Raw genomic sequence first — 16949 nt, forward strand, 5'->3', positions numbered from 1 at the left:
GGCACCATACTAAACCCTGGAGTTGTTTAAAAAAAAAAAAAAGAAAAAAGGCAAAGGACAGTCTGTCCTTTCAAGGAGCTCAATCTAATGGGTGAAATAACAAGAAAACAAGTATGGAAAAACAATACATACAAGATAAACTGAAAACAAATCAATATAGGGAAGGTATCAGCATTAAGAGGTAAGAGTGGGAGAGAGAGACAGAGACCCAGAGAAAAAGAAAGAAAGAAAGAGACAGAGACAGAGAGGGCGGAGAGAAAAGGAAAGGAGAGAGGAGGGGAGAAAAAAGGAGGAGAGAAAAAAGGAAAAGAGAGGGAAAAAATAGACTGAAATCTGCCACTTTGAAATATCCAGATAGAGGGTCACTTCCGTTAAAAAATAAAACAGAACAAAAACTTAGGGGCTCTCTATAACCTACTAAAATTCTTATTCCTTACTACCACATTAAATACCCTAAAAATGTTGACACCACCTTATTTCTATCCATTTCTTTCTACAACTTCCCTCTGTTCTCCTCGATCAAAGGTTTTATGCCCCTCTCCTTGTCTATGCATGGGGGGGGTGCATTCGGTTCCTCCTTTTCTGCTGAATTTTTGTTCGTCATTTAAAAGCTCAAATAATAGCATTTTCTTCAGAAAGCCGACCCCATTTGGGAGTTTTCTTGGCAGAGAAACTAGAGAAATTCACCATTTCCTTCTCCAACTCATTTTACAGGGAAGGAAACTGAGGCAAGTGGGGCTAAGTGATTCGGCCAGAGGCACCCAGCTAGTTCGTGTCTGAGACTAGAATCCAGGGGAAGCTGTCAATACAGCCATTGTTTTGGACTTACTGAGTATTACACTTAACCACCAACTAGAGTATTAAACTTCAGGTGGGGTTTATCTCCTCTTGCTTACTCTCCTTCCCTTTCACTTAAAATTTTTCTGAAATAAACTCTTTTACTTTTCTTCCCTCTCTTAGGCCTGACTTTAGTGGGGGGAGGGGGAGGGCCGGGAGGGGGAGTAATTTCTCTCGAGGGGCAGAAGACCTCCGGATTCAAACCCTTTGCTAGCAAATGGTCTTGAACAGTTGGGTTCTTAATGTCTTTTGTGTCCGCCCTGCTTTTAAATGTATGAAAAAAAAAAATACACTGGGTTGGGTTACCAGGAAGCTACGCTGAATTTGGGATTAAAAAAAATGTTTTTGAGCTCGTGTTTCCCAGCTCAAGAACCCCTGACTGAGGCAAACGGTAGTAACTTCGTGGGGCCTGCTTCTTCCCTCGTGCTTTAGTGGCGAGAGTCGGGCCCAGAAGCAGGGGGACTCATCCTCCCAGGTTCCAATCGGGGCTCAGCCGTTTACTAGCCGAGACGCTGGGTGAGTCAGTTCACCCTGTTTGCCACAGTTTCCTCATCGGTAAAATAGTCACGAAGAGTCGGACACGGCCGAAATGATGCAACAAAAAAGGAAACAATCCTCTCCTCCTTCCTTCGTTTATTTATTTATTTCTCTTGCCCCGCCCTTTTCCTCTCCCTCTCTTAGCCTCACGCTGCCTCGCGTAGGGCGGGCAGACGAAGACGGCGTCTGCTGTGATAGGTTCGCCAACCTTGCCCTTTCTCCCTCCGTCAGCAAGAGCGTCGAGAGAGGATTGGAACGACGAGCGGAAAAGGCTGTCGTCATGGTAACGGGAGGCGCGGTTGGGGGGTGGGATAGAGAGAAGGGGACCAATACCACGTTCGGGCGACGCTGGGGGGGGGGTGTTGGGGGGGAACCAGAGCCGTAACGGATTAAATGGGGCGTCGAATCCGGTGGGGGAGCTCACGGTCGCCTCGGTTGGGGTGAAAGCCGGATTCCTAATCCCGTGACCTCCGCAAGGCCGAGGCCGGGGCCGTGATTTGGGGGCAACCTTTTAGAGCCTCGGGACGCTCGGAGCGCCCCACGGGGTGCCGGGTGGCCCCTTGCAGGGCGCAGGCGCAGGCTGGTCCGCGAGACCTGGCCCGCCTGGGACAGGGAGGAAAGGGGTGGGGGGAATCGGGGGGAGGAGCCCGAAGCGCCGGGAGTCTCCGTCCCGAGCTCAGGCCGCATCCCCGACCAGGTAGAGGTGAGGAAGGAGGCCCCAGAAGTACTGGGCGCTTCACGGTCAACTATGATGGACACTTTAGAAGAAGAAAACTTCGCGCTAGCTATGTGAGTATCCCTGGCGACGGCGTCGCCCCAAAGTCCCGACGTTTTGGAGGGGCTGAGGGCGGGGGGCGGGGGTTGGGCTGCTACCTGAGGCGTAGAGGATTTTCTCAAGGCTCGTCAGAAGTTGCAATGCACCGGGGAGAGACAGCCAGGGGCTGCGCGGGAAAGAGGAGTGAATTTGGGTCTGGGTGCGAGGGCTGCCTTATTAGTATGTTGCCTGGGTGACCAGTCACTTAGGCTGCTTTCCGAAGCAGATTTCTCACCCGTAAAATGGGGGTGAGGAGGGAGGAACCTCTTTGAGTCTGAGCTTCGTTTGGGACCTGGTTCAGTGGGGTTTGGCTTTGGCTTTTGGGAGGGGCTATCCTTTCGTTTTAGCCTGAGTGCCAGCCGCCTAACCAAGCACTTAATAGATGGTTGTTGACTTGGCCCTTTTGTGTCATGAGAGATCTGGTGAAGCCCGTGGGGCCCTTCTCAGAGAAATCTTTTCAAACGATTGAAGGAAGTGCTAAATTTAGGTTTGTGGTTGGTGAAAATAAAGGTGTGATTAACTTTTTTTCCCCATCCAAGGTCAAGGGTCCCCTTGAATCTTTCTACAGACCCTTGGTCAAGAACGTAGGTTGTAGAAAAAAGATCTGGAGTCATAGCACCGTGTATCCGGATCTGAAAGGGACTTCGGAGACCATCTGGTCCTAATTCATCTCATTTTACAGACGAGAAAATGAGGCTAACGGGCTTGCCCAGCACCACAGGGTGGTCAATGGACTTCCAAAGTGGGATCTCAACTTTTGCCCTCTAATTCAAGAATCTGCTCTTTCTATTCATTGTACATCACTGCTTCTTGAATCTAAGCACCTAGGTTTAAATCCTGACTCTGCTCCTTATTACCTATCTGATCTTCAGCAAGTCACTTCTTTCCCTTTTGAGCCTCAGTTTTCTTATCTTTTAAAGTGAAGGAGTTGAACTCATGACCTGTTTTTGTACAACTGGGAGCTAAGAGTAATTTTTATATTTTTTTATTCAACAAAACTTTTTTTTCGTAGCTAGCAGGCAGCAGCCATAGTTTACTGACCCCCGGACTAGATCTTCAAAGTTTCCTTCAAGCTTTTGTTCCTATAATTTGGATCATCATATGAAATTGGGTAAATGAACTTTAAAAGAAAGCTCTCTTAGAAGAAGGTATCCAAAGAATAGAGTAGATTTCAATACTATATTAGAACTCAATAGGTTTCCTCCTGCCTATTCTGTGCTTGAAGACTGAATGCCTTACCTTTAGCCAACCAGTGATTTGTGCAGTACAGAAGAGTATGTTGTCACGGAATTATATATGCCACCATCACAATGGGAACCAGCCTATCAAGCCAGTGATATTCAAACCTGGCATTAATTTAACCAATTACAGTTGCCTTGATAGCAACATAGGAAGAACGACTCCCCTAAGGTAACCAAAATCATACAGAGTTTGGGAAGTTCCAAGTCAACTCTTTGAATTATACTCCTAAACAGGTGGCCAACTTAAGCTGTGGTACACAGGTTTTAATGCTCCAGATTGTGGTGACCATAAGCAGATAGTTTTGTACTAGTTTTGGGGTCAGCTTCAGAGATGCGGTAAGTAGAGCAGAGAGCAGAGATTCCTTGCTTAATTAAATAGTTATGTTACCAAACTCAGATCTATATTTAAAGAACTCTGTAGTGACTCCTTCCATTGCTTACAGTTTCAATATACAACATTGTATCTGTAAAACAATTTGTTCTTATAAAGGTAGGATGTACCTATGATTTCATTTAAATTAATACAATTTAATTTTTAAAAATCTCGTGAATATGATTTCTCATTATATATCACTTGATTATTAGAAGTAAACCAGTTATTTGATAAACGGTCTGACCTATAATCCTGATATTAATTTTCAGTTCTTCCGCTTCTGATGCAGAATTTGATGCTGTAGTTGGATGTATAGAGGACATTATCATGGGTAAGTTTCATTTAAAAAAAGAAAAATAGATACCTCAGCTAAAACAAATGAAACTTTGTGCATCAAAAATATAAACAACTCCCATTGTTAAAAAAATGATAATAAATTCAGGCATAGAGATTTTTATTCTAATGTAATACATTGCCAATAGAATTAGAATTCCAGAATTGAAAGAGATTTTAACCCACATTCATACACTCTGCTGAATACATGAGGATAGGTAGTACTCTCTTCTCTGCATGGACATTTCTAATAAAGAAAAGTCATTACCTCTCAAGATTGAATACTTCCACATCTATCTTTTGTCATCATTTTGGAAAACTGACATCACTGTAGTATAGTGAAATAAGCTTTGAGCTGAAGAGAGTAATAAGATTGACATTTTAGCCTAGATTTGCCACTTTGATCAAGATATTTATTCTGTCTTATTTCCTTTCTGTAAAAAGAGGGAGAATGGATTTGATGATTTTTAAGGTATATTAAAAATTTAAGATTCTATTTTAATTAGAGTTTTGGAATATAACCATGTTTTTAGCATTGCCTTCCTTAGATCCCATGACCTCTAAGGTGACATAATTTTTGCCCAGTGTTCCTACTACTTTTGCTTCCCAAAGTAGTCCCTTGTTAGTCAAGATAAGGTCTAGAAAAGGAATTAACTCTTTTTCTCCTCTAGCCTTCTGATGAAATCTATGGAGCTCTCTTCAGAGTAATACTTTAAATACATTAAAAATATATGGGACTTCAAAGAAAATCAATTATATTCAAGTACAGATTAAGACAAATCAAGAACATATCACAAGCTGAACTATTAGCAGATTGGAACTCTAGGTAGTTAAAGTCCCCCATCTTTGCTTATCTCTGGAGCAATTTTGTGAACTTCTGTTTACCTTGAGATGGTACATAGTGGAAGAAACACTGTACTTGAAATCATAAACATAGTTTCAAAATCTGACTCTTTGGCTTCCTAACCAGCGCATTGTGGGCAAGTCACTTCAGGTCTCTGAGGCTTGGCTTTCCTCATTTGTAAAAAAGGAAAAATACTTGTATCAAAAATTATATTCTGAGTCTTCACAGGGTTGTTGTGAGGGAAATGCTTTGTAAATCTTAAGAGTATTATATAAATATGAGTTAGTATTATTGAAATTATACTGAAACTATTTTGATATTTGCAATTTATTCCCACAGTATTCGATTTTGTTTTCACTTAAATGCTTTTCCTGTGCTTCAGTGCTCAGGTTTGAGAATGTCTATTCTTGGAAATAACTTTCTTGCATATGATGGTTATCCTTTCATGATGTTCTTTTTCTTTTGAATGATTATACCCTGTCATCATTCTCCTGATAAATTAAGACTGCAAAATCATTCATTTTTAGTGTGAGAACTATACCTGATCTTGAGGCAAATTTAATGATTCTATGATTGTACACTTGTTTACTCAGACTGAAATTTTCACTGTAGTTGATGTTCACTTAAATGACTTCTTTTCACAGGGTGGCAACATTCATTCATATAAAGTTTAGCGCAGAACTGCACTGATTACCTGAATACTTCCAGTCACAATCCCCGATGATTTAAATTTTCAGTGATAATTGTTCTATTTTATCTTGTTCATTTTTATCTTGACAGTACAAATGCCCTAACTCGTATCAGTCATTCAGATTTTCATGAATTTAATGACCTTCACTTTGAGAGAAATCGGAGTAGACCTAGATAAAATCAGGATAGATCAAAATTTAAGTAAAAGTGGAAAGTTTTCGGAACAGATCTGCAATCAAAAATCTCATTGGAAATAGCCAAGTTAAAAATAGAAAAAGAGTCAAAAAGACCTGACTCTGAATATTACCTCAGATACTCATTTTACCTTTGTAACCTAGGTCAAATCACTTGGTTTTTCTGTATCTCAGTTTCCTCATTTCAAACCATTCTCCAATTCATAAATGGTCAAAGGATATAAATAGAAAATTTTCAGATGAAGAAATTAAAACCATTTATAGTCATATGAAAAAATGCTCTAAATCATTATTAATCAGAGAAATGCAAATTAAGATAACTCAGAGTTATCACTACACAACTCTCAGACTGGCTAAGATTACAGGAAAAGACAATGATAAGTCTTGAAACGGATGCCAGAAAATTGGTACACTGATACATTGTTGGTGGAGTTGTGAAATAAATCAAACCATTCTGAAGAGCAATTTGGAACTATGCCCAAAGGCCTATCAAACTCTGCATATCCTTTGATTCAGCAGTTTTTCCACTGGGTCTGTGTCCCAAAGAGATAATTTAAAAAGGGGAAAGGACCCACATGTGCAAAAATGTTTATAACAGCCTTTTTTTGTAGTGGCAAGGAACTGGAAACTGAGTGGATGCCCATCAGTTGGGGAATGGCTGAATAAGTTGTGGTGTATGAGTGTTATGGAATAGTATTATTCTATAAGAAATGATCAGCAGGATGATTTCAGAGAGACCTGGAGAGACTTATATGAACTGATGATGAATGAAGTGAGCAGAACCAAGAAAGTATTGTACACGGCAACCAGATTATATGATGATCAACTGTGATGGACATGGCTCTTTTCAACAGTGAGGTGATTCAGACCAATTCCAAAAGACTTGTGATGGAGAAAGCCATCTGTGTCCATATAGGGGACTGAAGTGAATCATAATGTTGTATTTTCATTTTTTTTATTATTTGCTTGCCATTTTTTTCTCATTTTTTTCTTTTTGATTTTATTTTTCTTGTGCAGCACGATAATTGTAGAAATATGGGTAGAAGAATTGCATATTTTAACATATATTGGATTACTTGCCATCTAGGGAAAGGGATGGGGGTGAAAGAAAAAATTTTGGTGCAAAAGGTTTTGCAAGGGTAAATGTTGAAAATTATCTATGCATGTGTTTTGGAAATAAAAAATTTTAATAAAAAAAATGGGGAAAATAAATTCAGCTAGGATATTTCTACCTTCCCCCCCAAAATAAAAGAATTGGATTTGATGGCCATTAAGGTACCTTCTAGCAGTAAATCCATAATCCTATGGCACTGGGTATTCAAGTGCCTTGGTGGATTTTTCTGTTTTGGATGAAGTTCTTTTCAGAACATTTTATTTACTATTAAAAACAGGGAGAGCTCAAATCTAAGCTTCAGATTTCAGTAATTTTTTTCTCAGATGAAATTACCATAATTGGTACTCTTGCATATTAATAGATTTTTTTCTCTTAAAAAACATCTATAATTGGTGTGCCATGGAAGTGGCATTAGAGATATCAACTGTGCAGCTTTTTTATTTATTTATTTATTTTTAATAGCTTTTTATTTTCAAAATAAAAAAATTAGCTTTCAACATTTCCCCCCTTGCAAAACCTTGTGTTCCAAAATTTTCTCCTTTTCTCCCATCCCCTTTCCCCAGACAGCAAGTAATCCAGCATAAGTTAAGTATGTGCAATTCTTCCAAACATATCTCTACATTATGCTACACAAAAAAAACAGATCGAAAAGGGGGGGGGGGGGAAGCAACAAAAATGGTAAAAATACCATGTTGTGATCCATACTCAGTCCCCATAGGCTTCTTTCTGGGTGCAGATGGCTCTCTCCATCATGAGTCTGTTGGAATTACCTTGAATCACCTCATTGTTTGAAAATTACCAAATCCATCAGAGTTGATCATCACACAATCTTGTTGCTGTGTACAATGTTCTCCTGGTTCTACTCACTTCACTCAGCATCAGTTCATGTAAGACTCTCTAGGCCTCTCTGAAATCATCCCACTGATAGTTTCTTATAGAACAATAATATTCCATAACATTCCTATACCATAACTTATTTTTTTTATTATTGTTTTTTATTTACAAGACATATGTGGATAATTTTTCAGCACTGATCCTTGCAAAACCGTCTGTTCCAACTTTTCTTTTCCTTCCCCCCTCCCTTCCCTAGATGGCAGGTAGTCAGTCCAATACATGTTAAATATGTTAAAGTCATATAGCATAATTTATTCAGCCATTCTCCAACTGATGGGTGAACGCTCAATTTCCAGTTCTTTGCCATTACAAAAAAAAAAAAAAAAAAAAAAAAGGCTGCTACAATCATTTTTATACATGTGGGTCCTTTCCCATTTTTTATGATCTTTTGATATGGCTCTGATAGAAATACTGTTGGATCAAAAGGTATGCACAGTTTGACAGCCCTTTCATTTTTAAAAGTGGAATATGATTAATTGATAAAACTCTCTAAATTCCCTCTTGAAGAGTTTTCTAACAAAGATCTTATATTTAGATTATGGGATGAATGACAAAACTAGAATATGTGCCAATTAATTCCCTCAAAGAGAAAGGAAGACTTAAGAGGATTTCCTAGGCCTTCCTGTAACTTTGTAGATATTTAAGCCGTACTGTATTTGCTCATCAAGATAGTAATATATGTTATTAAACTTAATCATATTGCCCATTTCAAACAGCTGCCAGTTTTCTTTTCTCTTGGGATTTGCCATCAAGGAAGTAGTTTGCAAACACAGAAACCACCAGTTACAGGGTTTTACCTGTAGAATTTTTCTTTTATTTTTTTCTAATTTTACATCTGCTAACCTAGCTTTGTATCAAAATTACTTTTGATGTCTATTAATCTTTTTTTTTTATTTCCTGCGTGAATTCACTGTTTACAGAGTTTAAAGCAAACTTAAATTTTAGATTAAGTTATAATTGGTAAAATTGTTCAGGTAATTGATAATTGCTAGCCTCTAACTGGCTTCATTTTATCCTTTTACAATGACCCTGATGGCTTCACTTCAGATGGCGAGTTCCAATTATTACAGAGAAACTTCATGGAAAAGTACTACCAAGAGTTTGAAGACACAGAAGAAAACAAACTCATCTATACTCCTATTTTTAATGAATATGTAAGTTTGTTTCCCTTTTTTCCCTTTCTCCAAGAGATTAAGGGTTCTTTGAATTTAGATCTAGAACCAAATGATGTCAACAGTATTTCATGTCTTTTTAAAAATAAGTTTTATTGGTCCTTTGTTTTTATATTATCTAGTCCCAATGTATTTCTACCTTTATATTCTTCCAGAGAATCATTCTTTATAATAAAATATTAAGAAAGAAAGAAAAAAAAATTCTGCAAAATTAAACACCATATTGAAAAAAGCTGCTCTTTCATTCAGTACCTCAAATCCATGAATCTTCTATTTTTGTAGAGGAGCAGTATATGTACCCTGTGTCTTTTAAAATATAACTGTACTTTGATAAGCAGGCAAGTAATGAGTGTTCCAACCCCAGCTGAGTTTCTCTCTTATCTCCTATTAATCATTCTTCTTACTCCCATTTTCTTCTTTCCAAAAGCCTTTCATCAAAATGTCTGGTCAAGTTCATCAGTTTCTTATTTTAAATATTCTTCCACTATGATCCTATCTCAGATACCATGTACACAGGTCCAAGTGAGAATAATAATAGCACCTTTTATTTTTCCAAATTCTTTCACTGCTTTCATTTTACTAAAATTGCAATAAATCATTTTAATTATATAACAATTCTTTAAATATGGATAGTTAGTATAGTTCCTTTTTACCAATTTTAAAACTAAGACATAATAAACATTTTTAAACTTTGCCTAATGTCACTCAGAAAGTTGGTGGTAGGGTGGGGAACTCTGTTCCAAGTCTCTTAACTTCTACTCCAGGGCTCTTTTTGCTGATTCTAATGCTTCCCATGATTTCAGTAAGATTAGTTAGCTTAATTTAGAATAGGTTTTAGCCTCAGGGACTTAATTTTCTTAATAAAGAAGCTAGAAATGAAATAGCCTATTAAATAATCAATTTGAAAGGCTTTATCAAGATATTTGTATAACTATCCTATGACACATACCCAAGATACATAATTACAAAGACATCCAAACCTTTAGGAGTAATGATGCTTGCCTTTCCTTTATGTATCAGTTATTAATGAACAAAGAAATGTTCTTTCTGAATGAACGTTTCTTTTTTTTTTCTTTTTCTTTTCCTTCCTTCCTTCCTTCCTTCCTTCCTTCGCAATTGGGGTTAAGTGACTTGTCCGGGTCACACAGCTAGGAAGTGTTAAGTGTCTGAGGCCTTAATGAACATTTCTTATCTTTATAATTAACCAGGAGACTTTTAAATCTTTTAGATCTCTTTGGTCGAAAAATATATTGAAGAACAGCTGCTTGAAAGGATTCCTGGGTTTAACATGGCCACTTTCACTACAACATTACAGTAAGTAGAGCTGAAATGTAGTCCTCTCTCCTCTCCTCTTCTACTTTACATGCCTTAGGGCTAAAAGAACTAGAGTACTGGAGAATATCCTTGTGGGGGGGGTAAAGGTACCTTTTAGGATGCTGAAAAGTAGTCTGAGGAAGACTTTAAAATTTAATATCTTTCATTTCCAGTTCTAAAATTGATAACCTTTCCATTAATAGACAGCATAAGGATGAAGTAGCAGGTGATATATTTGACATGCTGCTCACATTTACGGATTTCCTGGCCTTCAAAGAAATGTTTTTGGACTACAGAGCTGTAAGTAGCTTTTATCTTTTCAAGTAGCTCTTCTGCACCTGTAGGAATATGGTTCACTTTAACACATTAAGCACCTACTGTATGTAAAATACTGTGCCAGGTTTTGGAGATAATAAAGATGAAAAGTTATCCCTATCCTTAGGAAGCTAGCCTTGTGCTTGGGAATACAATACCTAAACTAAGTGAAAGCAAGATAGTTTGAAGAGGAAATGAAAAGCACACACAACAAACCCCAAATAAGGTCCCCACTGTGGACCTGTCATGTAGAAGCACTGGGCTTCCCATCCTGTATGCTGATCTAGTATGGCTACTGTGTGCAGTTAATGGTGTTATTTTGCAGTCAGTGACCTACCAGATCTGTCTGTTACTAGATCACTTATTTTTTTCAGTGATAATGCATATGAAAAATGACCACATTTTCCCACTTGCGCTGGATTTTCCTGGGTGTTCATATCTGAGGATATGCTTTATGTTTGTTTGTTTGTTTGTTTTTTGGTAAACTTAAATAACATTTAATTTTCCCTTAATGTAACCCAAAATATTCCATAAGTTACAGTACCCCTTTAAGAAAATGAAGTACACTAAAATTCTCTTCTCCAATCTATACTGAAGATGTTTCAACTTTAGTTTCAATAATCAATAAAATAACAGCTGGGTCCCACAAACACTTGTATCAATTGTTCTTACATCATTTTGAAACAATTAAGAACCTTATTTCCTACAGGCATATGCATCTAATACCAGATGGATGACTAGGCCAAATACTTATTTACCTAATGACTATACATTTTCAGATTGAAAACAGTGAAATATTACATACTTGCATTTTGCTCACAGCTTTTAAGCTGACCACTTGCTCTGAATATAGATGTTCACTATAAGAGGAAAAAGTAGGAACATAATTATGACAGAAAATATCTTTAGCTCTGTTTGACTTCCAGTATGAATCACAAAGGATGATAACATATGTTATAACAATTCCACCCTATTGCCAGACACCAGAAAAGGTGGAAATCATTCCTATAGAAAGGAGTGCAATTGGGAAATCAAGTTAGAAGGATCTAACCTCGAGTACAGTTCAAAAACCATCCTTCAAACTCCTTTTTCCCAAGTGTAAACAAACCCCCCCCACCTGCACCTTTTGAGAAGTTTTGTGACATTTCTCTGTGATGGTGAGTTTTTTTCACTTATATTCTTGGATGGTATGGAAATAACATTAGTTATAGTCCCAAGAAATATTCTCTCAAATAGCCAAATCCCAAATCAGAGGCTTCAGATCTTTAAAAAAAAGAAAAAAGCCTTAACAAATCATTGTGCATAACCTAAACTTTGCAGGGCTGACATTGGAGATGAGATATAATAGGGCAGGTATTCTCATATTATGCTTCCCTTTCACATGCAGATGAATTTGTAGAGAAGGGTTAGGGTTCACAGTGCTGGAGATCATAAAGAAGGAAGGAGAGCCAGAGTGCTGGCTCTCTACAAATGAATGGTGAATGACCTGCAGGGCACAGTGAAAACTAGCTGCAGGAAAATTAGAGGTTTTGCTAGCAAAACAACCAATACTATCAAGTTAAAATCTTGCTTTAGGCATTTTGAGAAAGCTATAGATCATATTGGTTAAACAATGGATATACACTAAATAACTGTTAATCACTTTTAGAGAACTTGCAGTTGATCAAAAATAAAAATATCTAACAAATACCTCTTACAAGTGCGTGCTTTACATTGCTAAACAGTAGAACCTTTGAAGCATAGGCTATCTCTTTAAGTGATGGAAGCAATTTAAAATTAAATTTTAAAAATGAAGAAATTTCACTTACTAAAAATTCAGAACATGGGGGTAAGCTAAATAATTTTGGACAAAACTTCACAAAACAAAACTCATAGCATATGACCAGCAGAGCTGTCAGAAATTTAAAATATATATGCTTTATGTTTTTTAGGGGAAAAAATATATTTTTATTTTTGAGAAGTCTTACCAAGGCTAATCTTGAGAAAAATTGTAATATGAAAAGTTTTCCTTTTCTTTTGGGGTTTTCAGCATATATCCCTAAGAGTGCAGATGCCTAGTCACTTTTCCTCTTGGCAAAGACAACATCCATCGATCTCATTTACTTTAAGCTATTAAGAGGAGAGATATCTTCCTTTCCCAAGGAATTTAGAATCTAGAGTTAGAAAGGACTTTCCTGTTGATGTTTTTTTTTTAAGAGTTTTGAATTTTTTGTCACTTTTAAAGCATTTTTTTTTTTCCTAAAGGAAAAAGAAGGCCGAAGTCTGGACTTAAGCAGTGGTTTAGTGGTGACATCATTATGCAAGTCATCTTCCATACCTGCTTCTCAGAACAATTTACGACATTAGTTCACATTCTCTGGATAAGAGTTTATCATCTTGGACATTCCAAACGTGAAAGATGGTGAGTGATCACAGCGTGATGGACAACTTGCTCAGTGATTGGGGAATACAGCTGGAAAAGACTGACCTTGTTCTGGTGCTTTTAATTAATGTTAAGTGTAGAGTGATCATAAAGAACTCTGCTGGAATACTGGCTTCTCACAAAATATCCCCATTAACCCTGATACACTGGCCAAAGTGGCCTCAACTCCCTGGTGCTTCTGACAGGGTAGGGAAAAGAGGATTCTCTCTGTATGTTTGTCTGTGTCTTGTGTCTCTTTATGTGTGTATACATACATTTTGGGATGAAATTATATTGGCCATTTCAGTTATTGCTCTTTTTCAATATATGTTGTATAGGGTTGGAAGGAGGGGAGGAACCCAGGATAGATGTGTTAGCTGCACATGTTTCTCTTAAATCAAAATATTATAACTTCTGTTTTTTATCCCAAACATGGACAGGTTTTTCACACACATCTTTATGTAATACAAGGCTTTGTGATACAAATCTTTTCCCTGGTACACATTTCAATCCCATGTTTTATGGTGTCTTTTTAGACAGTGTGTATTCATCTAGAGACACTCAAATCCAGCTCATTTTTGTAAAGATTTATGAAGTTGATGTTTTAATTTTCTCTCCACTGTATTAGGAACATTGAGGAGCACAGGATTTGGCTGGAAATTTTCCCCCAAACTAAAATGTTGTTTTCCTAGAAGTAAAATGTAAAAACTAATTTATAGTTTTAGGTTTGTAAAAATCTCATGACTTCAGCATATGCTGAGTCACATAGCAGCAGTCTCCTCATGTCTAGCCAAAACACTCTTTGAGAATCTGCTGACAGTGTATATTTTAGCAGCAAATTCTAAGATCTTTATGAATTTGGTTTGGGCATTTCCATGAATGTCCAGTGAGGAAGAAGGCTAAGTATTATTATAAAGCTTTTTAGGTTTAAAGTATTCTTGGGTGAAAAATTATCTTACATTATTTCGTCAGAAACCCTACAAGTTACATACAGAAGTGTAATTTATATTGGAAAGGAGGATTGAAACATATGCTTTTTTCATAATATTCCTATGGTTAATATAAATTTGATCAATTTTTCCTACAAAAAAAAAAAAAGAGTATGTCATAAATTTGTTTATATTCTCTCTCCTCTTACAACTTCTCCTCCCAAGATGGTGTTCTACCAGTCCACATAAGTAAGAGGAGGAAGTGGGTAAAAGCTTGAATTATCTTTGTTTTTTTCAGTGTAGGAAAATGTTCAATTTCTCTAAAAAGCAAGAGCTTGAATTATCATTTCTATTTTTTTTTTTTTTAGTTTGGGAAAATGTTCAGTGTCTCTAAGTCAAGGTACTTAAAAGAAAATGTATATGTCTTAACACTTTGGAGAAAAGACATAGATGGCTATCTGACTTTCTTTAAATTGAAAATAAGATTATTGAATTTTAATTTGACTATTCCAGTTTTAAGGCATTGACAGAAGATTGTATCTCTTTAAATATATATATGTATATATATACAAATATACATATACACATGTCATGTGTTGAGAAACATGGATTGGTTGGGTTTTTTTGTGTTTTATCTTGTTTTTTTTTTTTTTTTACGATAAGTGTAATCTGACGCACTTCACCAGAACATCAGATACTCAAATATTAAAGATCATTCTTTATTTAACTCTGTCCTCAAGTGACTGCTTTTGGGGGTTTAGAGGTAAATTGAATAATACAATTTTGAAAGTTATTAATTTGTCCAGGAGGCATCTTTCCCCTGAACTTTGTCAGAATAATCTTCTTTACCAGTAGGGATACTTAATGCCTGAGTCTTCAAAAAGTACTTGCTTTTTTTTTTTCCCTGGGGCAATTGGAGTTAAGTGATTTTTCCCAGGATCACACAGCTAGGAAATGTTAAGTGTCTGAGGTCAAATTTGAACTCAGGTCCTCCTGAGCTGGTGCTCTTATCTACTGCGCCACCTAGCTTCTCCCTAGTACTTGCCTTTTTTAAAAAAATTTTGTCAGATTTAGAAATCTTAACTGAACCAGTCTAGTGCTGGCTTAGATATAAATCAGCCAATAATTATTTAAGTTCTGATGTGCCTGGATTGTGTTACGCACTAGGGATACAAAGGCAAAAATAAAATTTCCCCAAGAAACAATAATTAAAAAGACTAATTGCTCTTTTTATTTTTGTCAGTTTGTAGGGAAGAAGGACACTCCAACAGGTACTTGCTTGTCTATGGGGACATGTAAAAGGAAGCACCTTCATTTGAGGTTCATTGTTGAGGACAAGAAAATGGTGAAAAAACATATTTTGTCCCCATTTCGTATTAAAAAAAAAAATAAAAAACAAGGAACAGGGCAGCTAGGTGATGCAGTAGATAGAGCACCAGCCCTGAAGTCTGAAGAACCTGAGTTCAAATCTGGCCTCAGACACTTAATACCTAGCTGTGTGACCCTGGGCAAGTCATTTAACCCCAATTGCTTCCTCGGCAAAAAAAAAAAAAAAAAGGGGGGGGGGGAACCTTTAAGCAAATGATCTCTTTCATAAGTAGATTTAAGGTATTAGGTAGAATATTGACTAAAAAATGACTGAATGGCTTGAGTGATGATCACATTTTTGCCTAGTAGTGTCCTGGCTGCTAAAGCAGTAAGCATAGAGATTCAGGAGTGTTAAATCATTTTACTATTGATGGTTTTTTTCAGCCCTGAAAAGAAGCTTATGTACTGCTTGGTGAACATTTCAGCAAGACTTTTCATCTCACTTCCTCTGTTAGTAATGAAACAATACATCTTCAACTTAGTCATGTGTATCATGCATGTTATTCAGACCACATGTATTTGGGTATAATCATATTTTTAACATCTGAGAGGGGTAAGGACAAAGGAAAATGAGGGAAGTTTTATTTAAAGAATTTTTAGGATGTGCTTTCAAATTTTAGCCCTGGCCATTCTTCAAAACTTGGGATATGTGTAACAAAGGACTGGTATCCTAAGTAAGGGTCACAGTTACTCCTAGTTTATAGCCTTCCCTATTAATGGCCATTTGAAAGAGTTATTTAAGTAGGTAACTACAAACTTAAAGGTGATGCCAGGGAGTTTACATTTAGTCAGTGCCTTTGTACCAAATCTATAATATATATGAAGAAATTATAATCATTTATGAGCACAGCTGTGACTAACTCCCACAGAGTAGTCAAACTGAACTGGAGTCTCTTCCAGAATATGTGCCACTTACTTAGAAGACTTTGTCTTCCTTTTATTTGGACCTTTTTAACTCATGTAGCTGTATAATTTTATTTAGCATGAGATTTGTCCATAAGAATACAGGTTTGAACTAGATCTTGTTTTTAGTTCAGCAAATTGTCATATTAATCTGAAGTACTAGAGAGCCATTACTTTTTGGCTTGGAAATTTAGTTTAGATTCATCAAAGCTTTAGGCCAAGGTCACATGCCTTCTTAATTCTTTGTCCTCTGGTCTCAGTTTTATTCCACCAGTGAAGCTCAACTGAGACGTGGCTACTTCATAATTACTAATACCATACCCTTACTTGAGTTTCTAGAGGATCTTTTTAAGTAGGTCAGCAGTATAAACAATAAAATAATAGATTATTGCTTAATCCTTTATCCTGGCCTCATAGATGAAAAAGAAAACATCCAAACAATGACCTTCATTTGCACTAGAGTCTTAGAACTCTAAAAGGAGATACCAGAGTACACTTCAAGTATATAACTCTAAAAGGAGATAATACCGGAGTACGCTTCAAGTATATAAGTGCCAAGAGAACGGGGTGTTCTGTGAAGTTACACTGGGAATCACGACGAGAATTAATATTCAAAGTGAGAAAATAACACTTTTCTCGAGCCTGCTAGTGAAGGGATATGGATAGTAAGAGCAGA

General features: G+C 36.9%; 1 protein-coding gene across 2 annotated transcripts; it reads left to right on the plus strand.

Annotated features, from left to right (window-relative positions):
* The first annotated feature begins 1555 nt into the window (after positions 1-1555).
* On the plus strand, positions 1556-14296 carry ARL2BP (ADP ribosylation factor like GTPase 2 binding protein). Of its 2 annotated transcripts, XM_031954557.1 has the most exons (7): positions 1556-1657; positions 2072-2163; positions 4072-4133; positions 8919-9025; positions 10272-10357; positions 10561-10657; positions 12917-14296. In XM_031954557.1, exons 1-7 carry the CDS (start codon positions 1655-1657, stop codon positions 13016-13018), a joined length of 549 nt encoding a protein of 182 aa, XP_031810417.1. In that variant the 5' UTR covers positions 1556-1654; the 3' UTR covers positions 13019-14296. The 2 variants fall into 2 exon arrangements, with proteins under 2 accessions (XP_031810417.1, XP_031810418.1); XM_031954558.1 differs by lacking the exons at positions 1556-1657; positions 2072-2163 and adding an exon at positions 3538-3765.
* The last annotated feature ends 2653 nt before the right edge of the window (positions 14297-16949 follow it).

Source organism: Sarcophilus harrisii, chromosome 2 (genome assembly GCF_902635505.1).
Source record: "Sarcophilus harrisii chromosome 2, mSarHar1.11, whole genome shotgun sequence".
Lineage (NCBI taxonomy): Eukaryota > Metazoa > Chordata > Mammalia > Dasyuromorphia > Dasyuridae > Sarcophilus > Sarcophilus harrisii.